This window comes from Hydra vulgaris, chromosome 03 (assembly GCF_038396675.1).
Source record: "Hydra vulgaris chromosome 03, alternate assembly HydraT2T_AEP".
Taxonomy (NCBI): domain Eukaryota; kingdom Metazoa; phylum Cnidaria; class Hydrozoa; order Anthoathecata; family Hydridae; genus Hydra; species Hydra vulgaris.
Window position 1 is genome coordinate 12225001 of NC_088922.1, and position 27258 is coordinate 12252258.

General features: G+C 29.8%; 2 protein-coding genes across 5 annotated transcripts in view; one reads left to right on the forward strand and one right to left on the reverse strand.

Annotated features, from left to right (window-relative positions):
• Positions 1 to 1098: 1098 nt before the first annotated feature.
• On the reverse strand, positions 1099 to 4724 carry LOC136077952 (uncharacterized). 3 transcript variants are annotated; one of them, XM_065792361.1, is made up of 3 exons: positions 3819 to 4724; positions 3066 to 3432; positions 1099 to 2942 (listed from the first exon to the last, which is right to left on the reverse strand). In XM_065792361.1, the coding sequence occupies exon 3, from the start codon at positions 2418 to 2420 to the stop codon at positions 1761 to 1763; it is 660 nt and encodes a 219-aa protein (XP_065648433.1). In that variant the 5' UTR covers positions 2421 to 2942; positions 3066 to 3432; positions 3819 to 4724; the 3' UTR covers positions 1099 to 1760. The 3 variants fall into 3 exon arrangements, with proteins under 3 accessions (XP_065648433.1, XP_065648434.1, XP_065648435.1); XM_065792362.1 differs by having other exon boundaries at positions 1099 to 2869; positions 3819 to 4533; XM_065792363.1 differs by having other exon boundaries at positions 3933 to 4464.
• Positions 4725 to 12770: 8046 nt separating this feature from the next.
• Positions 12771 to 27258, forward strand: part of LOC100207492 (poly [ADP-ribose] polymerase tankyrase-2) — a 67632-nt gene continuing 53144 nt past the window's right edge. Inside the window, exons 1-5 of one of the 2 annotated variants that reach the window (XM_065792365.1) lie at positions 12771 to 13246; positions 15687 to 15911; positions 23125 to 23220; positions 25508 to 25544; positions 26036 to 26111. In XM_065792365.1, coding sequence (XP_065648437.1) covers positions 13024 to 13246; positions 15687 to 15911; positions 23125 to 23220; positions 25508 to 25544; positions 26036 to 26111 — 657 coding nt within the window. In that variant the 5' untranslated portion in view covers positions 12771 to 13023. The remainder of the gene's footprint in view (positions 13247 to 15686; positions 15912 to 23124; positions 23221 to 25507; positions 25545 to 26035; positions 26112 to 27258) is intronic. The other variant, XM_065792364.1, reaches the window with a different exon arrangement.

Consider the following 27258-nt stretch of genomic DNA (forward strand, 5'->3'; position numbering starts at 1 on the left):
TCAATGTTCTTAAAGAACAGAGCAATAATAAATTAGTAAAAAACACTTATCTAACTCTCTTCCTGATGATCCAGCAATGGTGAAACTTCAAGTCGAAGATAAAAGTTAGATAAGTGTTTTTTACTAATTTATATATATATATATATATATATATATATATATATATATATATATATATATATATATATATATATATATATATATATATATATATATAATTTATCCAATGCAATGAGAGCAAGACTTATATTTGTGAAAATGTAATTTGAACTATTAGAGTGCAGTGTTTAGTAGGAATTATTATGTTTGTGAGAGTTTACATTATGTTTGAACATTGAACTACTAGTTTTAACTTTTATTTTGAACTATTAGATTTGTGGGATCTTATTTCATTATGTTGTTTATTTGCATGTTGAATAGGCTGTAGGATTGTTTATGTTGTTTGTTGATTCGGCCTTGCATTATTTTCAGACGAGCCTTTAACGAACAATTTTTTTTTACTAAACGAGCTTTAAACTAACAGGTTACAATAATTATTTCGAGTTTTAAACCAGTCGAGCTCGAGCAACATGTAAAACGAGCCGAGCCCAAACAATACTAATCCTTAACGAGCCGAGCTCGAACAAAGAATCTCATGTTCGAAACGAGCTCGAGCCGAGCCTGAACACTTTTAATATGTAAACGAGCCGAGCCGAGCCTTGGCAAGCTTGGCTCGTTCGGCTCGATTTACAGGCCTATCGGTAAGTTGTATTTGAATTGAGTAATAATTTAAAAGGAGGAGCAAGTTGACCCGCTTTTTTTTCCTTGATGTGTAACTTTTTAGCTTTTTGTTTTTAATTTTTTTTTTTTTGGAAAAAGGTTGACTAGTCCCTTGACTATCCAGAAAAAACATTAATAAAAGTCCATAATAGCTTTTCAACACAATTAAAACTGTTTTTGCTAGGTCATATCGGGTGGGCCAACCTAACCTGTTATCGGGGTAGGTTGGCCCAAGGATTGGGGCAGGTTGGCCTACACACAACTTATGGCAGACTTTGAAAACGCTCGTTGAGCAAAAGCAACTTTGTAGTTTGATGAAACGAACAACTTTATAACTTGATAAAACAAAATTGAAACAACTTTCAAACAATAAACTACATTGAAAATGAAGTAAAAACAAAATACAACAATAACATTTTATTTAACAACAGTATAAACATTTATAATCTAACCCCTTTGCATCTTTTTCTACACAACTCACATGGACCCAACACTGACAGCTTGAACACTGTATCCACACAGCACCTGGAAGGCTGTTTGAGAACAGTTTGAAGCAACTAAGACACAAGACATCTTCCTCATTATCATCTTTGTTTTTCTTGTTGCGTTTTTCTTTTACAGGTTGACTGGCAAAAATCTTGCTTGTTTTAGAGTTACTTGGACCAGCTTCTTTGATAGAAAATAGTTTTTTTATTTTATGAACCCTTCTGTTTTTTTTCTTTTGCTGCTTTCTGTTCCTGTTGCAAGGCTTTTTAAACTGGTGTATCATTTTATATATAGCAGAAATTCGTTTTCGATTTCTGAGCTTATCTACATTTTTTTTTCTAGGCTGAGCTTTTTCAAAAGGCCTCACTTCTTCAGGAGATGGTATAAGTGAAGAGTTTGGAGTAGCACCAGATGTGCTGTCTAAATCTGGACAATTTCCTTTCTTAGATTTTGATACATTTGAATTAAATTTTTTAAATTATTTTTGTTTACAATCCACAGATGAAACTTTGTTGTTAGTGTTTGTTTACAATCCACAGCTGAAACTTGTTTCTAGGTGTTTGTTTAGCGATGCTAAAATCCACAGATGACATTTTAGTGCTAGGATCTGCTCTATCTGTTAAATATGATGGCAAAAACTCACTTTCTGAAAAAATATCTCTGTTAAATGAATAAATACTTGTTGCTTGGAAACCACTAATTATGTTCCTTGGAGTTATAGCATTAGGAAGTGCTGTTTTTACCATACCAGGTATGTCATAGATAGTCATAAGTTGTTTGTTTACAGTAACGCATGCATCGCATGCTGAGTTCACAAACTTTTTAAAAGGACCATAAGCATTTCTATCTAATGGTTGTAATTTATGACTACAGTGTGCTGGAAATGATAAAAGTGTGATACCATTTTCTTTACAAAAATCAAGTACTGCTACATCAAGATAAAAGCTGTAGTTGTCAATCAATACCAGACAAGGGTGATCATTGGAACAACGTGCATGAATAGAAAAATATTTGATATATTTAAGAAAATTTGTCTCTGTCATCCATCCTGAAGAATGTGCTGATCCACCACATCCTATTGGTCCATCACGAATAAAGTGAGATTCAAAATTAACTCTGGGAAAGATAAAATATGGAAGTATGCTATTGCCAATCACACTAACCGACAAAGCCATAATCCCTAATGCTCCTCTTTCTGCTGATGTTACTCGACATATCTGGCGAAAGTCTCTACGTGCAACAACACAATCAAGCCGCTGCACTGTTGTGACTCTAGTTTCATCAATGTTCCAAATGTTTGAAGCACTTAATTTTAACCTAGTCAAAACATTGCTTAAGTTGTCAAAAAATAAATTTATATTATGTTTATTATAACTTGTGCACTGAGCTAAACTTGTTGCTTGAGGAGAGCGAATAGAAAGCTTTGGATGCCTTTTTAAGAATCCGGAGAACTAATCACTACCAGTAGATTGAAGTTCTATCCATGAGTGAGGAATTTTCCTGCTACAAGCAACAGCATATGCATAAGCAAACTGTCGAACTTCTTTAGGAGAAAGACCAAAGTAAATATCACTTCCTTTCATTAGGTATTCTTCAAGCAAAACTTCCTGCTCAGGTTCAAATACTTAAAGAAATATAAAATATATATTACCATTAGACATAAGCATTAAAATCATAATAGGTATCTGTCCCAGTCTCTAAAAAAAATTCAAAATTTTGAATATATCAAAGCAGTATTTTATATTGAAGTATCTTATTAAATGTTTATATAAATTACAGTACTAAATTATATTCAAATTAGTTGAAGAAAATAGAAATACCTGAAATCTTTTGGCATAGCCAAACTTGTGCCAGGTTTTTCTATCTAATTTAGGTGATAGTAAATCTCTCCCTATAGCTGCGTTATCAGGCGTATGTTCTGCATTAGGCTTATGTACTGTTGCCGTAACATCAAACTCAAGTGTGTTATCAAGTTCTACTTCAGTTTGAACTGAAGCATTAGATGTAGATGGCAACCTTTCGGATATGCAATACCTTCCTAGAGTCTTATGTGGTATATTAAATTTTCTAATAACTGCTCTTATTTATCTTTTATATTTTGTAACTTGTATCACTGCCAATTGTTTCTTCTGACACTTTTCTACGTTGTGACTTGCAAATATAATTTTGTACCATTTTCAGGTAGGTCTAAAAAAAATGAAAAACCCAAAAGTACATTACTTTATTACATGTTTTATATTTAACTATTTCATATATGTATTATATACAAAAGCTATATTTCAACTATATATCATATATAAATTTAAGTGCTAAGCATGAAAAGTGTATTATGTATAAAGTATTAAATTTATATATGTAAGTATAACTAGTATGTAAAAGTTTAAAAATCAATTAAATTTACATAAGTTATATTATAAGTTAAACAATATATATAATAAAAATATATAAATATATACAATATTTAAGTTTAGACATGTAAATCTAAGTTAAAATTAGATTTTATAATAAGATTATTTATCCAAATTTAAATATTATGTAATAGCATCATAAAAATAATTTTTAAAGAGGTTTACTTTAGGTGCATCAACTACATCTTGCGCTAATTTATTGCAACGATTAACAACAGGGTTTGTAAAAAAGTGTTTACGTTCTTTTTAACCTTTTATTCGAAAGAGTTTTAAACTAACCATTTTTGATGTTTGATGATAAAGGCTGTAGTTTGATGAAAAAGGCTGTAACTGTAGAATATAAAATTCAACCTATTGTAAATGGTGAGAAGTTTTGTATTGCAGTATGAAATCACAACAAATTTTTTGTTCTTCGAATGTAGCTAAGCCAAGTATTTTTAGTCTTTGACTGTAAATAAAATATTAAATTAACAATATTTCGCGTTGTTGGACACGTTTGGGTAGTGCAAACTCTAATTTGATATGCGATGACCTGACCTGCACACATACTGTATTTGAGATGTGATGACCAGACTTGCACACATACAGTAGATGCGGTTCAATGTATAGTTGTTAAAGTTTTTTCCATAGATGAAGAACTCTGCCACCGAAATGACTTCTTGAGACAACCAAGCATTCGTTTGCCATTCTAGGCTACTGCTTCTACTTGTACTTTGACGTTATGGTTTTTGGATATTAGTATTCCATGGTTGCTCTCAACGCATGTTGGAACTAGATTGCGTCCGTTACCGTCAATGCCAGCCATGGTGTTGATATTGTAGACTAGTTTTTCCGATAACCAACTTGCATTACATTGCACTTCTCCACGTTAAAATTCACTGGCCAGTTGTGTGACCAATATATAGCGCTGTCAATGTCTGCTTGTAGTTTTTCATAGTTAGAGAAAAATTGATTGGCATTGATAACTCCAATGATCTTTCCTTAATCGGTGTATAACTTGGTTGTAAATGCAGTTTGGTTAGTCATTGACACTGTGTTGACTGCTCTGGCAAAGTCGGTTAAAATTACGTCAATAATGTGCCCGCAGTAAACTGCTTCCGTTAAAATGTTGTGGGATTCAATCAGTTTTGTAGAACAACCTTTGTAAAGTACAAATCCGTGTTGAGACTTTAAAATTAGATTGTATAAAATGTTTTATAACCTTATCTTTGATAATTTTCTCTATCACTTTGTGCGGTATAGAAGTGAGAGATACCAGCTTGTAACTATAAGCTATAAAATTGATTCCTTTTTAAAGCGTGACATTTGATTTGCGCCAAAGATCTGGAACTTTCCCAATTTCAAAGAAACATCTAAAGATGAATGCAGGAGGTAATGCAAAAATTTTTGTGCAGTTTTGGATGTTGCCGCAGTTTTTTCAATTTCAGCAGAAAAAAATATTTATCTGAGCTTATTCTTAAAATTATGATATATGCGCCAAAATAAAATTTTATGGGCAACTGAATAGATCTGCAAAATTAGTGCTCGCGTCCCAATTCAAATTCCAGCCATATTTGAACCGTTGTAGTAACCTTGGCCACGGCATTTCTGCAAGTCTAGTCTTACTTTTATAAGTAAACTAACAATATCCTTTTTTCTCTCTTTGTTTTTGACACAAGAAAAGTCTTATTTATCTCCTAGCTTTTCTTGTAGATATCAAAGAGCAAAAAGTAAAGACAATTAGAAAACTAATTATCTTTCCTACCAGGGCATGCGACCTTTGAATCCAAAATTGAAAATATTTTCCAAATCTCTCAAACCATTTTTGCATTTTATGATGTGAATCTTCCATAAAGTACGTACGCAGATAGGGAGGCAGGAGGTAAAAAGGATTACCTAAAAACTTAAGAATACGTACAAAGAGGAGGGGATGTTAAAAACAGCGAGTACATGCGCGGTTTGACTATGTCTCGTTCTCTATCCGAAAACTTAATTTCTTTCTTTTTTAATAAAAGCAGTTAATTTCACTCGTTTAAAAATCAATATTATGCTATGTAATATAGAAATATTGAATTATCTGAAAGTTTCTTTATTTTTAATGTTTTGAAAAATTGTAGGTTGGGAAATATTATAACAAATTATGTGTATGTACACAGAGGGGGGAGGGCTGTGGTTGCTAAAATCTCAATGAAAGTGGGTTTAACGAGTCTTTAAACTTTAGCAAGTAAAGTTAATTTGTTTTGAACGTGATTGAATTTCCATTTAGAATAATCATTTATGAAATTTTTTTTTTTTTTTATTGTTAATGAAATATTTATAAAAAAGTTTTTATAAAATATAGTTTAATATATAATTTTTTTTTTTTTTTTTTTTTTTTTTTATTTATATTTTTTTATATAATATAAGATTTTACAACTTCGTAATATAAAATTTCAATAAATAAAATAAGTAAAACAGATAGGGGCTCAAAGAAGATGAGGATGACAGTACGTTATCGCAATCTTTTCATAGAGCCCCTATGACAAGATTTCAAAAAAATATCGTAATATGTTAATGCGTAATAAAATTTCAATAAAATATCGTAATAAAACGCGTAATTCGCTAATAAAATTGATAAGCAACCAACAAAAGTAGAAATAAAACAAAAACAGATTTATGAGAAATTATTCAAAGTATGATTAACCAAAAACATTTCTTATATTTTAAAAATTTCTTTTTTTGTTAAAAACTTGAAGGAACTTAACGAATTTACCGTGCCTTTGAATCCTTTTTGAAAAGTATTCCATACTTTTGGACCTCGATATAGAATGCTGTACTCTGAATATTTGTTTATTATCCGAGGCAGTTTATATGTGTTGGACATATTCGCTCTAAGATTATAGCTATCATTTTTATTTATTTTAAACTTGTTATTAAAGCTTATAGGAGAGATATTGTGATTATAACGATACATGAAAATTAAATGCTGGTAGATATTAATTTCAAACACATTCATCATTTTCATATCTTTCATTAAGGGCTTAGCGTGTTCACGCCTATTTTTTGAGTAAATGATTCTGCAGGCATGTTTTTGTAGACTATAAATTTTTTTAATCTTTGCCGCTTGAGTACTTGCCCATGAAATGTTTGCATAGCTGATGAAGCTATGAATTAGCCCAAAGTAGATTAATTTAAGACTATTTTTATTGACGTAGGAGCGAACTCGACACATCAAACCTATTATTTTGGTGATTTTTGACGTTATAAAGTTTATGAAATATAAGTTATTTTTATGAAATATAAGTTATAAAAAAAGTATTCGTGAAACACTTTTTTTACTAAAATAACCTGAAAAAGTTTATCTTAAACAATAAAATGTTTTTTTTGCATGAGATCTAGTGTCCGGATCTAGTTTTCGGCTATGACCTACACCTTTTCAAGATGTAATTGAGAACTTGAAAGTTGCAATTAAGAAATTTTAAAATGTAATTGAGAAACCCAACATGTAAATAAGAAATCGCAATGTGTAATTTGAATAACAAAAGTTGTAATTAAGAAATCGTAATATGTAAATGAGAATACATTATTTGTAATTGCGAATTCGATGTAAGCTTAAAGGTCATTATAAAAGATCTTCTTAGACATGCATTTTAATAAGTTAATAATATCAAATTTAGCATTTGTATGCACCAGCAATACAGTAATACAGTAATGGAATTAAAAGATCGTTGTGTTATTTGTCAATACACTATGAATAGAAAGTCTGTTATAAAATTGAATCCGTGCAAGCATTTATTTCACCAAGTTTGTTTACAACCACTTCTGGAACAACCAGAACCACCTTGTCCAATTTGTAAACATGAAATACATACGACTCAACAAGTTGAAAGAAAACACTATGTTTTATCTTCATCTAATGATAGAAGAAGACTAATTGAATTTGCTGAGTGAAACGACGAATGGGTGACTCTGGCGTAAACTTTAGGTGCCAAATATAAGACAGCATACAATTGGGTCCGCAGCGGAAATTTATACTTTTTTGGAAGAGGTGGCTTTAAACCAAAAAAGTTAACTGATGATCAAATCGAAGAAACACTAACGTGGATAGAAAGCGACTGTCAGTTGACATTGGTGGCCATTAAAACAAGGGTATTGAGACAATTTAATATTAGCGTCAGCACTACCACAATAGCCAATTACCTCAAAGGCAGACTATTTTCATTAAAAAAAGTGCACAAGGAGACTTTTACAATGAATAGTAATGAAAACAAACAAAAAAGAGCTGAATATGCTAGGAACATTAACGAACACATCACAAATGGTCGTCAGATAGTTTGGTTGGATGAAACAATTTTAATCTTTTTTGTAAAAAAATTGCAAGGACGTGCCAAACAGCGGAAAAGAACAATAATGAAAATACCTTCTTCAAAAGGTGCAAACATACATTTGATTGCAGCTATATCTACAACAAATGTTGTCATGATGGAAACTCGCAGAGGATCATTTAAAGCAGATTCTTGTAACGAGTGGATGTTGGCTTTGTTTAACCAGTAACTCTAATCGTTTAAAGGACCAAATCCTCTAAACGATTCCCAGTTACATCCGGGAATCGTTTAGAGGATTTGGTCGTCGTAACAGACAACGCTCCGTGTAATGCTCGTTTGGATAGGTTGTTTGAAAATTCGCCGGCTTAGTTTTTACGAGACCCTACAGCCCAATGTTGAACCCAGTGGAAGCTATCTGGTCCAAAATAAAAATAAACATTAAAAATATTATTCGCATTCCACCTGTATTCGGTACTGGGATTATGGAACAGCAAAAGCAGTATTTAGAAAGAATTGTTACTACGGCAAAAAATACAATAATGGGAGGTTATTTAAATTTTAAATTTTTATGTAAATAAATTATTTGTGTTTTATTTATTATTCATCTGAAATCTCAATTAAATTTTTCACAAACAAAAATAAAAGAAAGTTTTAATTGACACCCAATAGGATTTTTCCAGTTACCGCCTAAACCTCAAATGGCTTCTATTGATATTATATTATTATTTCCAGCCTTAAATTACAAAGTATATTAGGACTACAAAATTCAAAATACAAAGAACTTTATATTCTTTATACTTTTCTCAATTACAACTTTTATCTTCTCAATTACATTTTACGATTTCTTATTTACAACTTTCATGTTCTAAATTACATCTTCCGTTTCTCAATTACAACTTTCATCTTCTAAATTACATCTTACGTTTCTTAATTACTTTCAAGTTCTCAATTACATCATTAAAAGGTGTAATGTACTTTAATGTCGTCAATATAAAAAAACTCAAAATTTTTTTCTTTGGTAAATCTCCTCCAACTAAAGAAAGGAGACAAATTATTAAAATTTGTAATTTTTTGGTAATATAATTAAATTAAGTTGATTGCTATGTACATCACCAATTAAATTTATACCTAATCAACAAAAACATTTTTTTTACTTTTTTGTAATTAAAATCTCATCATGTTATATGAGGTTAAAAAACCAATTTAATCCTTTAATATAGATTCTATATAGACACTCGAAGACATTGTATAGACAATAGAAAAAGAAAAAAAATTAAAATTTCAATGTTTGTTGCTTCTTATTGTGTTTTCTTTCTTTGTCTTAAAGCGCCCCTATTATTTTTAGGCTTAGGGCACGTTTTCTCTTCCTCTCGGCGGCCCTGGCCTGTTGTAGAACCACAACATAGTTATAAGGTTAACTTTTTAGGGTTAAGATTTTTTTAGGCTCTTGACATTAATTTTATATAAATAATTAGTTCAGTTACTAAAAGATAACAAAACTAAAAGACAAATAAAATTACCTGCTGAAAAGTTTCAAGTACCGTTCAATATTTAAACAACTAAAATCCCGAAAAAGATCAGAAATATTAAAGATTGCACAAAGTTGCAACGATTATTAGCTGACAATGATAATAAAAATATAGATTTTTAACTTTGAAAAAATTGTAAACTTAGGGGTCATCCATAAAGTATGTACCTTAAAAAATGAGTATTACTAAATAGAATTAATTAATCGAGTTTTACTAAACAGAGTTTTACTGTCAATGTAATTTTGTTAAAGTTGTTTTTCAAAAACCTTAATTTATTAACAAGTACTTGTTAATTGTAATAAATTAGAGAAAAAAACGTTACCCAGGAACTTTTTTTTTAATTAGTGAGTACTTATTTTTATATTGAACCCTCCCCCTTCCCATACTCTTTTGTACGCTACTTAAAGACCCCCTCCCCCCTTAAGCGTACGTACTTTATGAACAACCCCTTATCTATGGTTAGGTTTATATAAATTTACCTGTTTTGTTGCACTCTCAAATGGAACTACTTAAAATACTCAACTATTTGTACAAAATTATTGTGGGTTTTAGGGAATCGAAGTTTCTACAAATTAAATATAACAAAAAAACTACATAACATTGTCAATGAGTCAAGAAAAATTAGATCTAGCTATGATGTCAACTGAAATTGAAATTTATGATTCATTAAATTATCACGATTTAATTAACAATTTTGCTAAAATGAAAACTAGGCATGTAAACTTTAAATTAAAATGTTCACAATTTTCTGAAAATGTGAAAGAAATTTTCATAGAAAAATAATTAAATCGAAATCTGAAATAATAAAGTAAAAGTATATTTAGAAAAATATAGATATACTTTTTTTGTTAAGGTCAATATACTTTCAACTACGATTTTTATTTTTACAATATTTAATGCAAGTACCCTCGGCCTCATAACTCTTCTACTATTTTGTTCACCACCGTGCGGTTACTTTATTTTGTTCACCACCGTGCGGTTACTTTATTATCAATTCTTATTATACCTACTTTTATTATTGCAAATATATCCAAATAAATAAAAAATTGAAAAAATAAAATAAATTATTATGTTTTTTAATGCCGGAATAAAAATATGCTCTTGTCCTACAGGTTGATACTTTTATTTAGAATTTTTTTTGGGGGGGGAGGGGGGGGGGGGGAAGGGGGGGGCTTGTATTCTTAAAACGTTTGTGGTGTTAATTTTTATACCATATAAAGTTAGTAAGTAAGCCTTATAATTATGCCTGCTTCAAGCGCTAAACTATTATCACAGAGCTCTGGCTGTTCATTTTTAATTTTTTTTTTCAATTTTCTAAAACTTATTCCATTTATAAATATTTGTATTAAATTTATATAGTTTTTTATATTTTTGTCTACATATGAGCCCCTGAGATGCATAGTGGTATAAGTCACTCATATCTAGTTTTGAGAAGTCTGACTAATATCATTATGGCTGTGAACAAAAACAGATGTTTAGTGAGGAGCATAACAAAAAACAGTTCCAGCATCATTATCAATATCATTAGACTTATACTACTCTGCCATGTAATAGAATAAACAAAATGCTTACCATTTGTGGCAATAACTCAAAATATTGAAAAAAGTCATTTATACCACTATGCATCTCATGGGCTCATATATAATAATAGCTTAAATCACTTGAACAGAGACGTGGCTAGACTAACCAACACACACCAAATGAGGGGGGGGGGGAGGAAGGTTCCGGCAAGTTTAGGGGGCCCACTTACAAATTTTGGGCCCCCTTTTGCAAATTTGCGGGTGAGCATTTATTTGGAAGTTTACGCCTCCTTCCAAACCGTTATCGCAAAACTTCCCCAGAGATGGGGTTTGAACCACCGATCCTTTGTTTCTGAGGCAAGTGTGCTACCACAGCGCCACGGCTGCTCAAATTAAGGACTTTTTTTTTTTTTTTTAGTAAAACCAAAAGGAAAATTTTTTTAGATTTTGGGGCCCTAATTACAGGTTAGGGGAGACCTCCACCCACTAGCCACGGCACTACTCTTGAAGGTACAAATGTGTTGTTGGGGAACTGATTGCTTGCCACTGCTGAGTCTAGGTCCAAAAAACTCACCGTGGCTAATAGAGCTTTCAAGGTTCATATACTTACACAACATAAAATTTTTAGATTTAGCTAATCCTCCAGCATCTTGCACTCAAGAAGGATCATTTTCAACTTTTCGGAGAAACGCACCCAAAAAAATGGGTGCGTTTATCAATAACAAGTAAACGCTTTACTAAATTTTAGCCCGCTGAACGTAGTTATCATTCAAGGGAATTTATTGTTTCTGATATTCAACATTAAAAACATTATTATTAGCTTTTGTTAAGCTATTTACGTCTTTAATACAAAGTAAAATTTTTTAAACACTTTTTTATAATATTTTTGTTTTCTGCTTGAATCACCGCTATTTTTTATAAAACATTTTCGTTTGACATAAACACCACTAAATCTTAGTTTGGAGTTTACATAATGCCTGAACGTTTGAATTTCAAAAAAGTTTAAAGTTATTGTAGTTTTATATGGCATCAGAACTCAATTGCAAAATAGATAAAAAAAAGTTAAATCGTGCCCCTCTTACACTTTTCCACCATTAAGAACCGTCGTCAACGTTGGGTAAATAGACTTTAGTTGCTCTTCTACTTGCTTCTATCATTTTCAAATATATATTTATACAGATGTATAAAAAATGTGAAGCAGTGCACAATGTTTTACTATATAGGAAATAAAACAAGGCCTTTAATAAAATTTAATTTAATTTTTTTATGAAGTGACATCGATTGACTAGTTTATTCTACAAAACCTATATTGATAACTTCATAAAATCAAATGGAAAAACAAATTTATAAAAAAAACTTGAGACTTTTTTTGAACACAACTGTTTGAGGTATTGCTGTTCCCAGGCTCCGCTCACGGCGAATTTTAGCAAAACATTCTCATTTGAGATGCCTGAAAATATCAAATCTAAATCCTGCCATCAATGAATTGCATTAATTGTGCGTCAATCCTGCCTTCGCCACTGATGCCGACGTGACGTTATCTATGACCCATTTTGTTAATCCTAAAGTTTAATTAACGTTACTACAGTGGCCTAAGCTACTAACTCTAATTTAAGGAAAAAAGCTTAAGAAAAACTTTGATGCTTTGCACAGTTTCCATCTTTACTTTCTACTTTGTAAACGTGCTTTTTAAGGTGTTGTTGACATTTACAAGTGTTTCTGTCATAATTTAAATAATATTTATCTGTTACTATTAATATAAAAGTTTTTTTATTATGTTTTTCTGTTTTAAACTTTAACCGGCAAAAATACGCTGTTTGTTAAGAATAAAAATTCCGATACGATGTAAGTGAAAGAGAATTCTACGTAGCTGTATTTTATCATTTGAAACCTTATTAAAAATTTAAGTTCAACAAGAAAAACAAGAAATAAAACAAGAAACGAGTAAATAAAACCGTTACAAGACCGATTAAAAAGTAACCCAAACCGTCCAAAAAGTACTTCGTATTTGTTTTGAAAACGCTTCACAAAATAAAAAATGGCGTTAGGGAGGCCAAATCGTGCTATGCCTAGTCGACGCAATAGTGTTGCCAGTAACTTTATGGATGGTGGTGTACATGAAAACGATAGTGGCAGAGAATTATTTGAAGCATGTCGTACAGGAGATGTTATACGTGTTCGTTACCTTATACAGAACAATTGGGATGTAAATATGAGAGATACTGCTGGAAGGAAGTCAACACCATTGCATTTTGCTGCTGGTATGAGCTTATCCACGCACATACACGCAAATTGAAACACACATATGCACATTAAAAATTACAAACGCGTGCATATTTATATGTGTGTTTGCATCATGCTGAAGCACATAAAAAGTGTGTGTGTGTGTGTGTGTGTGTGTGTGTGTGTGTGTGTGTGTGTGTGTGTGTGTGTGTGTGTGTGTAATGTTGGATAATGTATTAATCATTAAGTAATTATTTTAGATTTTAATTACATTACTAAGCTTAACTTGTATTTATGAACAATAAAAAAGTTAATGGTTAAATGTATGTGGTTTTGAATATCTGTGATATTTCCTTGATTAAAAAATAGTTAGTCATTACTAAAAAAAGCTGATATTCATTTAATGATAGAAAATTTAGTTTGATTATCAGTTAAACTTTTATCAAATTTATTGTGTAATTGTTAATATTTCGAATTATTGTTGAAAGTTTTGGGGGTGAAACAGATTGTTTCAAACTTTCTATCGATCAAGTTGTTTCTTTTAAAATCGGAAATGCTACTAGATGCTTATCATAGTTTGTCAATTTATGTGTTCTAGTTTTTATTATGGATACATTAGTTAAAAATAGTATGTAGTAAATAAATACTTCATATTAGTAAAACTGTATTTTTATTGGTTAAAAAATATATATTTGTTTAAGTTATTTAGCATATAATTATTATATTAATTATAAGTTAATATAACTATGAAGTTATATTAAGGTTTGTAAAAATTATTTTTTCAGTTAATCATATTAGATCTTAAACAGAAAATACTTGAGTTCTTTTCTTCAAAGTAGTATGCATTATATATCTGATTTAATGGTTATATTAATTTTTTTTAATTGCTCAATATTTTCTCGACTTTTTAATAACCTCTCATTTTTTTTGGAGAAATTTACTGAATTATCCATTAGTTTAGAAATATCTTTTATTTTGTAACCATTTAGTAATGCAGTTTTATAAACACAGCATTCTGTGATGCAATAAAGTTGCATAAAGTAGTTGAAGTTTATCGAGAAACTTATTGCTTGCTTTATCTGTGTTTACAATATCAAGTAGGTCATCCCAATTTATACCTGATAGAATTGTAAATTATTTTCAATGGATTTTTCATTGATGTGTTTTTTAAATTTTGTGTGCATAGATATTATCACATTTTTGCGAGATAAGAAATGTGGGAATGTAGTTGGAAATGCATATAAATATTCTTGTTTTGTTTATTGATGTGAATTCGTTAGTAACTATTTGATATATGGCTATTGCGTACAAATAAATGCTTTAATTTTTACTTTTACGATTTTTGTTTAACTAAGTTTTTGATATGATTCTCAAATTATTTTACAAGTAAGAAGGTGGTCTGTAAAAACATTCAACTTATCAAATCTTTGGCACAGAAATCTTGTCTTAAAAAAAAAAAAGAAAAATTATCTGCAGATAATTTAGTCGTAGATCTGGATAGTAGATTACTATCTGCAAATCTTTTTTTTTTCAATTATATTGAAAAAATCTGCTATCCAAATCTTTTCAATATAATTTGGGCACTCATTTGTTTTAATGAACCTGGAGCTGTTCCTCAGCATTGATCTGAAATATTGCAATGTCTAAAAACTTTAACTGACCTAACACTAATGCTCAATGAAAAAAGGTTATGATAGTAAAAGAACTGCTGTATACAGGCATCTGATACCATGTTGCTGAAATACAAAGGAAGGTAAAAGATATATACAAATGACTCTGGTAAAGCTTAAGATACCCAGAAAAATTAAGATACCCAGTTTGATTTGGCTGCCATTAGACTTGTTATGGAACTATACACACCTAATTTTCCACATAACACAATGCTATTTTCGTCTGACAATAACGATTCGTTCTGACAGCACAATTTAAAATGCCTATAGTCTGGTACAAGCATGTGCCACATTGTTATTGATAAATGGTATAAAAAGTTTGCCAAAACACTTTCAGGAAATGTTAAATCATTTTGAATGTCACTTTCAGATTGAGGACTAGATAAGAATGCATGGTATTCAAAAATTATTGGAAAAACAATTATTGTTTCAATCCTCTCACAACCCTTTAACTTTGAAATACGACCTTGATGATCAAGAAATATGTGCTGATCAAGACATTTGTGCTAAGAAACAAGTTTATACAAAGATTTTTTGGTTATACGATAAGACGTGTCCTGTAATATAAAAACATTTTGTTTCATATTGTGGTGATTTTTTACCACAATATAAAACCATCGAAAGTTGATTTTAAATTTTAAGTTTTTTCCATATTAAATAAATTACATGCACTGTATTTAAGGATTATATGATTTTATATAAAAAATGCTTTATCATGTTAATGTTTTCTAAAACAAATATGTCTGAATATTTAGAAATATTTTAAATTATAAGTACAATAATATTTTATTTAATTTGTTAATATTAGGTTTTGGACGTAAAGACATTGTGGAGTATTTATTAGATGCTGGTGCCGATGTCCATGCTAGAGATGATGGTGGCTTAATTCCTTTACATAATGCATGCTCTTTTGGTCATGTTGAAGTAACATTATCTTTATTAAGACATCACGCTGATGTAAATGCAAGGGATAACTGGAACTTTACTCCATTACATGAGGCAGCTATCAAAGGAAAAGTTGAAGTTTGTATTGGTATTAAGTTTAATGTTATAACATTGTTGTTAAAAATTTATTTTAATGTGTGTCAAAGAAAAAATGGAGAAAAAATTGACACTTATCACAAATTAACAATTAATAATTTTTTAAAATAATTTGAAGCTTTACTATGTCTTTTGGTATTATTATTTTTAGTTTTATAAAAAACAAAGTATAAGTTTTATAACAAGAGCATTGATAAAGTTTGATTGTTTGTAGCAAATCGCTTCTTGGCATGAGGTTAATCCACCTTAATTGTTTATAGGCTTAATTTTTATAGTTTATATCATATTCCAAGAATAAGGAAAACAACTTGAAGAAAAAAAAAAAAGGGAAGTGGTTAAATACCTTTAATTAACACTCAAAGATATGGGCTTGAGTTTCTAAAATGTTCATCACAAAGTGAGCTGCTTGCTAAGAAAACCTACAAAAAAGATTAATATGAATAAAAGTAGCTGCAAAACTGTTTAGGGAATGCAGGAATGAAGAAGCTGAATTTTTGCTATGAAAAAATCAAAATTTGTCCGACATTAACTTGCAGTTTGTTGAAAATGTAAGGAGTTATCACAAAATTGATGAAAACAAAATTAAAAAGATCAAGTTTTATTAGTAATGACATAAGCATCTTCATATTAAGCAGCTTGCTTTTAGATGACAATAACATTTATTGTCCAAATTCTTCATCTATTAGGCTGGTGCAGATGTATTTTTAATACATTATTTCCAGTTTAGGATGTTGAATGCTGGATCTTCTTGACTCAATGCATGGGTTTTGCTTGTGTCTCTGTTTTTATGACTAGGCAACTCATTCTATTATCTCCTAATGAGGGTACAGCTCTGAAACTCAGTTTTATGGTTCTGAGGCCGGCTGGTAGTCAGGTTTCCCGAACTCTGTGATAGCTCTCGAGAGGCTGATTCCATTAACAGCTGAAAAATATCAAAGTATTAACAGTGCCATGTTGCGCATGGATGGTGTCCCTGTTTGTACTTTTGGTGTGCATTGCGGAGGCCACATTTGGAGCCCTTTGTTACGGCTTAGGGTTTGTTAGTAGTAATGAGGCAATTGTTTGGGCTATTAAACGGTGTTCTGAGTACTATCTATGCTTTGAGTCAAGTTCTTCAATCTAATTTAAAAATGAATAAAGTGCCAAAAACTATAAAACACAAAAAACCATCATCATCACCAAGTTCTCTAAACCTATCATTCACTAATATTCGTTGTCTTCGAAGTAACTTTTCTTCTGTTGAGTCTTATCTCCTGCAAAGTTCACCAGACCTACTTACTCTTTGTGAGACTAATTTGAGTTCGGCTGTCTCATCTTGCGATCTTAGTGTTGATGGTTATCTTCCTCTAATTCGTAAAGACTCCAATAGTCACATGCATGGCCTCGCCATTTACATTCGTAAGAATTCACCCATATGTCGTGAAACTAGGTTTGAATCCACAGAATCTTTTATGTGCTTTCGTTTAGCACCACTTCACTCTATTGCCTTTGTCTTTGTTCTATATCGCTCTCCTTCATCTCAAGACTGCACACTTTTTGACGTTATTTCTGATCATATTGACCAAGCCCTCTCTCTTTATCCATCAGCTAATATAGTTGTTGTCGGTGACTTTAATACTCACCACTCTGAATGGCTTGGCTCTAGTGTCAGTGACTCTGCAGGCATTAAAGCCCTCAACTTTTGCCTTTCTCAATCCCTAACTCAAATAGTCAACTTTCCAACTTGCTTTCCAGACAACCCGAATCATTTACCTTCTCTACTCGACTTATGTCTTGTTTCTGATCCAGTGCTCAGTTTCTTCACATTCACTCTTAGGTGCTTCTGATCACAGTTTGATCTCTCTAAAACTATTATCTCATTCTTCTTCATCACCTAAATCCCCCTATTATCGAACCTCTTACAACTACAGTAAAGCTGACTGGGATTCTTTCCGTGATTTTCTTCGTGATGGCACTTGGGTAGAAATCTTTCGTCTTCCTGTCGACAATTGTGCTTCTTACATAACTTCGTGGATCCAGGCTGGCATGGAGTCTTTTATTCCCACTCGACGATTCCAGGTCAAGCCTCACTCTCCTCCATGGTTTTTCTCACACTGTGCTGCTGCGATTGCCAATCGAAACCGTTACTTCCATATTTATCAGCAAAACAATTCTCCAGAAAACAGACGTCTGTTTATTACTGCTAGGAACAATTGTAAAAAGGTTTTGTCTAACGCCAAAACCCGCTATTCTCAGGTCATGAAATTTCGTATCTCATCTCAAAAATTAGGCTCTCGTGACTTCTGAAGAATCTTTAATAATATCAATAATAAGGGCAAATCTATAATTCCACCTCTCTTGTATGGTTCAGACTTTGTCACCTCACCTAAAGACAAAACCGAATTGTTTGCTAAAAACTTTTCATCAATATCATCTCTTAATTCCACTAGTTGCGCTCTACCTGATATTGCCAACAAACAGGTTGATCCATTGCTTGACATTCATATCACTCCAGTGTCTGTATCTAAAGTGATTTCCTGCCTAGACTCTTCTACAGCTTGTGGCCCGGACAACATACCTGTTATTGTCTTGCAGAAGTGTTCACCAGAGCTGTCGTCTATACTCTCAAAACTATTCAACAAGTGCTTATCCGAGTCTTGCTTTCCAGCCTGCTGGAAAGCGGCATCTGTTATTCCTATCTTCAAAAATTCTGGAGAGCGATCTGATTCGTCTAACTACCGTCCCATAAGTCTTCTTCCTATCATAAGCAAGGTTTTTGAATCTTTAATTAACAAGCACTTAATTTCTCATCTTGAATCTAATAACTTACTTTCTGACCATCAATATGGATTTCGATCTTCTCGTTCTACAGCTGATTTGCTAACAGTAATAACTGACAGGTTTTATCGTGCAATAGATAAAGGTGGAGAGGTTATCGCTCTTGACATTTCAAAAGGTTTTGATAAAGTTTGGCATGCTGGTCTTCTCCATAAGCTTTCTTCTTATGTTGTATCCGGCAACATCTTTAAGATCATTGAATCCTTCCTTTCCAATTGTAGCATAAAAGTTGTCCTCGATGGACAACACTCTTCTTCTTATTCTGTAACTTCAGGGGTTCCTCAAGGTTCTATCCTTGGCCCTATACTCTTTTTAATTTACATTAACAATCTTCCAGATATTCTCACATCTAAGGTGGCACTGTTTGCTGATGATACTATCATTTATTCTTGTCGTGATAAGAAACCAACACCCTCTGATTGCTTGGAGGGGGCATTTGAGCTTGAAAAAGATCTCACTTCTGCTACTGCATGGGGCTCACAGTGGCTGGTGAACTTTAATTCAGATAAAACTCAATTTTTTTCAGCCAATCGTTATCACAATATTTTAGATCTTCCTATATTTATGAACGGTGATGTACTCGCTAAGTCACCTACTCTTCATCTTCTAGGACTAACTCTTACTTCCAATCTTTCTTGGAAACCATATATCAAATCAGTTGCAAAATTAGCATCTGCTAACGTTGCATCTCTTTATCGAGCTCGTCACTTTCTTACTTTGGATTCTATTCTCTATTTCTATAAATCTTAAATCCGGCCTTGTATGGAATATTGTTGCCATATCTGGGACGGATCTTCTAATGATGCCGTTTCTCTTTTAGACAAGGTGCAAACCGTATTGTAAACAAAGTTGGACCTGCTCTTGCAGCCAACCTCCAACCATTATCACATCGTCGTAATGTTACTTCTCTTTCTCTTTTCTACTAATACTATAATGGGCACTGCTCTAAAGAGCTTGTGTCTCTTGTGCTATCTACTATAATTCATTCTCGTGATACTCGTCATTCAATTAAGTGTCATTCTTTTTCTGTGGCTGTTCTTATGTGCTCTAAAAACTCTTATTCGTCTAGTTTTTTTCCTCGAACATCAGCTCTTTGGAATTCGCTTCCTTCATCTTGCTTTCCTGATTCATATAATTTGCAATCCTTTAAGTCATCCGTCAATCGTTATCTTGCTCTACAATCTTCATCTTTTCTTTTTCAGTAACTTCAAACTTTAATTACTGGCTGCTTGCAGCCTTGTTGGAAGTGAAGATGTTTAAAAAAAAAAAAAAAATGACCAGACTTGAGCACCTAATGATGCCAAGCATTGCAACATAGTACACAACATAAAAACAGTTTCTGTTGGGCTTGATTCACTAAAAAGTGTGGGTAAAAATCATGTCAGACCAAATGTTACAATAATAGTAACCATGGGCTGGTATATATATATATATATATATACATATATATATATATATATATATATACATATATATATATATACATATATATATATATATATATATATATATATATATATATATATATATATATATATATATATATATATATATATATATATATATATATATATATATATATATATATATATATATATATAAGGGTGTCCCAAAAAACAACATTTTTGAAAAATATATACAGAGACCCCCTATTTTGTATTAGATAGACTTCTATCTAATACAAAAACACTAGAGTTAAATTTTTTTTGAATAAAAAATATTTTAGGGGTCCCTCAAGACCTTCGAATATTTAATGGGTCTCTAATATTTTCAAAAAAAAAGTTTTTTAAAAGTATGTCAACCTGGTACTCAAATGAAGCAAATTTACATAAAAATTTCAAAAATAATATTTAATTTGGAAAAATTTTAACTTATTTATCAAAATTGTTATAAAAATACATAAAAAATGCATTTTTTTGTTTTTATTTAAAAAACGTAATTTTTTATGTAATAAAACCAAAAATAACAATTCTATATTTGAAATCTATATTATTTTTGAAATTTTTATATAATTTCGCTTCATTTGAGTACCAGGTTGACATATTTTTGAAAATTTTTTTTTGTGAAAATATTAGGGACCCATTAAATATACGAGGGTCTTGAGGGACCCCTTAAAATATTTTTTATTCAAAAATAATTTAAATCTAGTGTTTTTGTATTAGATAGAACAAATTAAGGGTGTCTCTGCATATATTTTTCAAAAATATTGTTTTTTGGGACACCCTAATATATATATATATATATATATATATATATATATATATATATATATATATATATATATATATATATATATATATTTACATACACACACATATACACACACATATATATATATATACATACACACACACGTATATATATATATATGTATGTATATATATATATATTGAAAATATGCAACATCCAATGGCTGCATTAAATGCGTGGAATTAGGAGGAAGTGCAATAAACTTGATGTTGTTTTCTTCACATAAAGACAGTGCATATGTGTTTATATGTGACAACAAATTGGCTCCAATTAGAACATGTTTTCCAGAAGTTTTTTTTAGTTCAAGTAACAATAAATATTTACACCAATCTGTTAAATAACTGGAGTCAAACCATCCACTCTTTGAGCAGTTATAACATGCTCCTTTTGGTCCATTTTCTGTCGAAGTTGTCCACATCGAATCTGCTTTATATACAATATATATAGAAAAGATATGCTCTTCTGCATTACCACACTACATCAAAGATGTAGCAGACTTTGTGGAATTAATTATCCTTCTTTTGGTTATTACTAGTTTATTATCATCGGTAAATTGTTTCTTGTAATTCCAAATGTTTGATAGAGGAACCCCTGCCAGTTCAGGAGTGATATTATCAAAAAAGCTATTAATAATAGCAATACCTACTTCTGCCCTCATTCTTTTAATGTTACTTGCAAAGCTAACACTTAATTGTTTATTCCTCTTAAGAAATGAATTTACCCATTCAACACCAGTCATATTTCCTGCAAATTTTCTAACAAACATTCCTTTACGGTCTGCATAAGACTTAACAATACTTCATAAATCATAACAGTCAACGGGGAATCCAAAAGAGAAAATAGTTATAATATAGTTTGCAAAAGTTATTTCTTCAATTTCACTAAATATTGTGTAACCGCCTGGTTTTTTATTATGTATACCTTTCAGTTTATTCTTTATTGTTGATAGAAGAATTTTAAAGGTTAAGCAAGCATTTGTTTGTCTTAAATTACCACTTCTTACTTCTTTCAAACATTTAGTTAATGTTTCCTGGGTGTATGGAATATAACCATGACTCCTAACAACACGTTTATATGTTCTTGGCACGTTTTCTTTGATATAAATCAGAGTTGTTAGTCCTTGGTCTTGGCCCCGGCCTTGCTTTAAAGCCAAAAATTAGGGCTTTGGCCTTGAAAATTTTGGCCTTGGCCTAGATTGTTTTGGTCTTAACCTTCAAAAATAAAAATACATAAAATTAATGAATTAAAAATTAAAGAATTAAAAGTTTTCATTCTTTAATTTTATGTATTTCAGCTTTCATATATATCTACAAGTATATTTTCTTATTGATTCTGTTGAATTCTGCGCATAACCTTGGTTTATTTTCATAACATTTGGTTTTATTGTCACAGCAATTGTTGCCTACAGTTTTGTAAATAATTAGCCTTAATGTATAGCAAAAATTTAAGTCTTTGGTCTTAAAAATTTTTTTATATGCCTTGGCCTTGAAACTCTTATTCTTGGCCTTGACCTTAAAACTCTTGTCCTTGGCCTTGTAACTTTTGGCCTTGGCCTTGCTACTTTTGACTTTGTTAACAACTCTGATGTAAATATGATTTTTAATTAGTATTTTGTTCTAAAAACAAAAATTGAAAATCAAAACAATAAAATTATATCTATAGATAACATTTTATAAAAATTAAATCAAAAATATAATATTGAAAATCAAATAATTACATTTTTTTACTTAGATTAAAGTCACCCCAAGTTGTGGCCAAAGCCACCCCTTAAATCTTACCTAAAGTTATTTTTAATTAGAAGTGTTAAAAATTTGGCAACTGTTGTACAAAACTCATCTTATATAAATTTACTATTAGTTATAACATCACAACACACTCAAATATTAACAGCATTCAAATATTAACAGCATTTTCTATAAATTAGCTAAAGTCACCTACCAGGCTAAAGTCACCTCATTTTACAGTATGTATATATATATATATATATATATATATATATATATATATATATATATATATATATATATATATATATATATATATATATATATATATATATATATATACACACACACATATAATGTTATAAATAAAAAACAGTTCCGTTAGAGTTAAATTAACATTTTATATTTATATAGCATTGCTGCAACACGGTGCAGATCCTTTAATTCGAAATACAGATGGAAAGACTGCTAGAGACTTAGCAGAGGCAACTGCAAAAGCTGTATTAACAGGTAATATAGAATAATTATTTAGTATTTATTAACATAGTAATTGAATATAGATGCTTAATTATTGAAAAAATATGTTTTTTATGTCATGTTTGAAAATTCATGTCTTTGGTGGCTTGGTGGTGGTGGTGGTGACTTGCTTTTTGATTACAACAAAATTAGTTTGATGCATTTTAATGTCTGTATCAACCTGTGCTAACACTGTTTTATGTTAGTTGCTTTAAAAATTAGAATAGAAAAGTTTAAAAGAACAATTTATTTGTTAGATATTTTCCTCTAAATTCAAAAATGCATACATTTATTTCACTAATTTAATGTTTTTTAGAGTAAATATTTGTCTTTATTATTTTAATCTTGAATTAAATAAGGATTTGTTTTAGATAAGTAATAACTATTTCTCAATTTAAAAGACCAAAAGCCCTATTTAGAACAAAAAAATGTCTTTATAAATTAGGTTTATAAAGTTTTATCCTCAAATTGTGCTTTTATTCAAGTCATACTAAGGTAAAATCATTTTAGGATTTTATGCCAATATTAATCAACCAATAAAGTCTGCTTGATAAAAAGTTAATTTTTAAAATGTTGTCTCAACTCTATAAGAAAACAATTTATTTTTTGTCAAGTAGCCCCTATCTTGGGTTAGACATAATATCTAAATTTAAATCTGGATGGTTCAAATTCTTGAATCGTTTTTCTACCTTTTTTTGTAAAATAGACTCCTTTTGAATTTTAAAATATTTACTACATCATTAATTTATAAAGATTTTCAATATCAATTTAAATTTACCCAGGCTTAATGTTGTATTAATACATCACTTTTCCAATGATTCTAATCTAAAAGGAAGTAGTAGATGTATAAAAATGGTCTTTTAAAACACAAAATATTTTTCATGAGTTTTAAACACACAAAAATACAATAATTTTTAGATAAAACAACAATTTAACATCAGTTTTTAGATAAAAAAGCTTTATGAAATATCTTTAGTTTAGTGACAAATCTTTGGAGGGGTGGGGTATGGCGATAAGGCAATTTATATAAATCCTTCCACGGGAATTTATGTTTTTCACAATTAATGACTTGTTTTAATATTGGTAGCTGAACTTTAGAGGTAAGTGTTCAGTTGCAGGAAATCGGATAATTTTTTTTTGTGGTTTTCTAATAGATCTGTAAGTTGACATGTCAGTTGGCCAACAGGTTTTTTTTTATTGCATTAACTTAACAATCTGTTGAGGTCATATGAAAACATTGTTTTCTAATGAACACATTGTTATTAAACCATCTGTAGCATAAAAGCTCACATCTATTTTATATGAAAATGTTCTTGTTTTTTTGGATCATATTAGAAAAAAAGTGTTTATTTAGCTTAAATAGTTTCATAATCAATATGTCTTTTTAATTTTTAATTTATTTATACTTTGTTTGAATTTAAGACAAATTAAAAACTTTATTTTTATTTTTAATAATCAAAATTTAAACTTCAAGTTGTGTTGACAATTGGCTTTCTACACAATCAATTGTCACAAGTTTAAATTTGCAGAAGTTTGTTCCACTTTCATAATAAATAGAGGTTATAGTTATTAATAGATAGAGATAATTTGGAAAAAATAAATTTAGTAATATAAAAAGTACATCTTACATCTCCTTGCATCAGTTTGTGTAATGCTGAAATAAATTGCACCAACATCATTATGTGGTGCTATATATTTCATCATCATCAATTTACATTTGTAACTTTATTACAATTTATTAATAACAAGACATCATCATTCATGATGATGTCTTGTTAATTTTAATGATAATAAAAACTAAGATGTATTCTTTTTTGACTACACAGACTTGTTTCTTTACGGTTAAAAACTTAGTTTTTTTTTAAATTTAAAACTGAAGGCAGAGATTAAGAAAAGTATCAGATAATATATATATCATATAATATATATATATATATATATATATATATATATATATATATATATATATATATATATATATATATATATATATATATATATATATATATATATATATATATATATATATATATATATATATATATATATATATATATATATATATATATATATATATATATATATATATATATATATATATATATATATATATATATATATATATATATATATATATATATATATATAATATATAGATTTAGATAAATTTTCATTTTATGAAAAAGAAACGTCTTTAGTTAGTTTTTAACTTCTTCAGGTTTTTCGACTTTTTTTACAAATTAAAAAGTTGGTTTTTTAATTATTATTTTTTCTCTTTCAGGTGAATACAAGAAGGAAGAATTACTAGACAGTGCTAGGTTTTTAATTTTTTTAAGATTTTTTTTTATAATTAACAAAAAGCAAGGCCCACCTCTTTCTTCCAAAAAAAAGTCACAAAGTTATTTATAATGATAAATAATTGAAAGTTTATTTTAAAACCATATATTGGACCATATATTCAGCTTTAGTCTAAATATATTTCACTGTCAGTTTTATTGCACATGTTTTCTTAAATGCTTAAAGTCATTGTTGGTTTTATTTATTTGTTCAATATCAGTTTTCATTTTTTTGTTCACCAAACAAAATATCTTCATATTTAAAATATTTTTCGTTTCTAAAGAGCTTCAGATTGTTGTCTTTAAATCTTTAAATACCTTCAGTTTGTTGTGTCTTTAAATACCTTCAGATTGTTGTGTCTTTAAATACCTTCAGATTGTTGTGTCTTTAAATACCTTCAGTTTGTTGTATCTTTAAATATTTTATTTATTGAAATCTTTATATTATTAAATTTTATGTATTCTCTTTTTAGGTCTGGGTGTGAAGAAAAAATGTTGTCTCTTATAACTTCGCTTAATGTTAATTGTCATGCTGGAGATGGTCGTAAAGTAGTTAATTAATTTATTTGATTTTACAATGTTGATTTTTTTAATAGGAAGGTGTAAAATAATGTCAAATATCAAAGGGTCTCAAACATAAAAGGTTCAAATTGCTCAAATAAATAAAAGAGGTATAAAAGATTTAAACCACATATAAGCATTATTCAAAACTCATTTTAAAATTATTTATGGTCAATTGATTGGTATAAGTTTTGATGATATATTTAGTTAGAAATGGAAGTTTATTTAAAAGAATATTAAATAACAAGATGATAATGAAATTCTATACAATATTTGTGATGTAGCCAATGTAGGTTATTCACATAGTTCATGATAATATTTTTAAAAAAATTTTTGGTTTAACTTATGCATTCATATATATATATATTTTTCAGAACTATGATAAAATAGATTTTGCAAAAATATGTTTAAAATTGGAGTAAAAAAAATGCACATTTAGTTACTACCCCTCGCTTACTAACTCCTTTAACTAAATTTTTAACTAAATTGTTAACTAAATTGTTAAGTAAATTAAAAATGTAAATACTTTTTGAACTGCAATAATATTTTGTTAAAACATAAACTACTAAAATAGTTTGTTTCATTAAATTTTTTTTTTTCTTCGCTTCCAACAAGGCTGCAAGCAGCCACTAATTAAAGTTGGAAGTTACTAAAAGAGAAAAGATGAAGATTGTAGAGCAAGATAACGATTGACGGACGACTTAAAGGATTGCAAATTATATGAATCAGAAAAGCAAGATAAAGGAAGCGAATTCCAAAGAACTGACGTTCGAGAAAAAAAACTAGACGAATAAGAGTTTTTAGAGCACTTAGGAACAGTCACAGAAAAAGGATGAGACTTAATTGAATGACGTGTAACACAAGAATGAATTTTAGTAGATGGCACAAGAGACACAAGCTCTTTAGAGCAGTGCCCATTATAGTATTTGTAGAAAAGAGAAAGAGAAGCAACATTACGATGATGTGATAATGGTTAAAGGTTGGCTGCAAGAGCAGGTCCAACTATGTTTAGAATGCGTTTTTGCACCTTGTCTAAAAGAGAAAAGGTATCATTAGAAGATCCACCCCAGATATGGCAACAGTATTCCATACAAGGCCGGATTTGAGATTTATAGAGATAGAGAATAGAATCTGA

Excerpts from the sequence above, each read along its gene's own strand:
- LOC136077952 (XM_065792361.1), bottom strand. The coding sequence starts at position 2,420 with ATGGCTTTGTCGGTTAGTGTGATTGGCAATAGCATACTTCCATATTTT.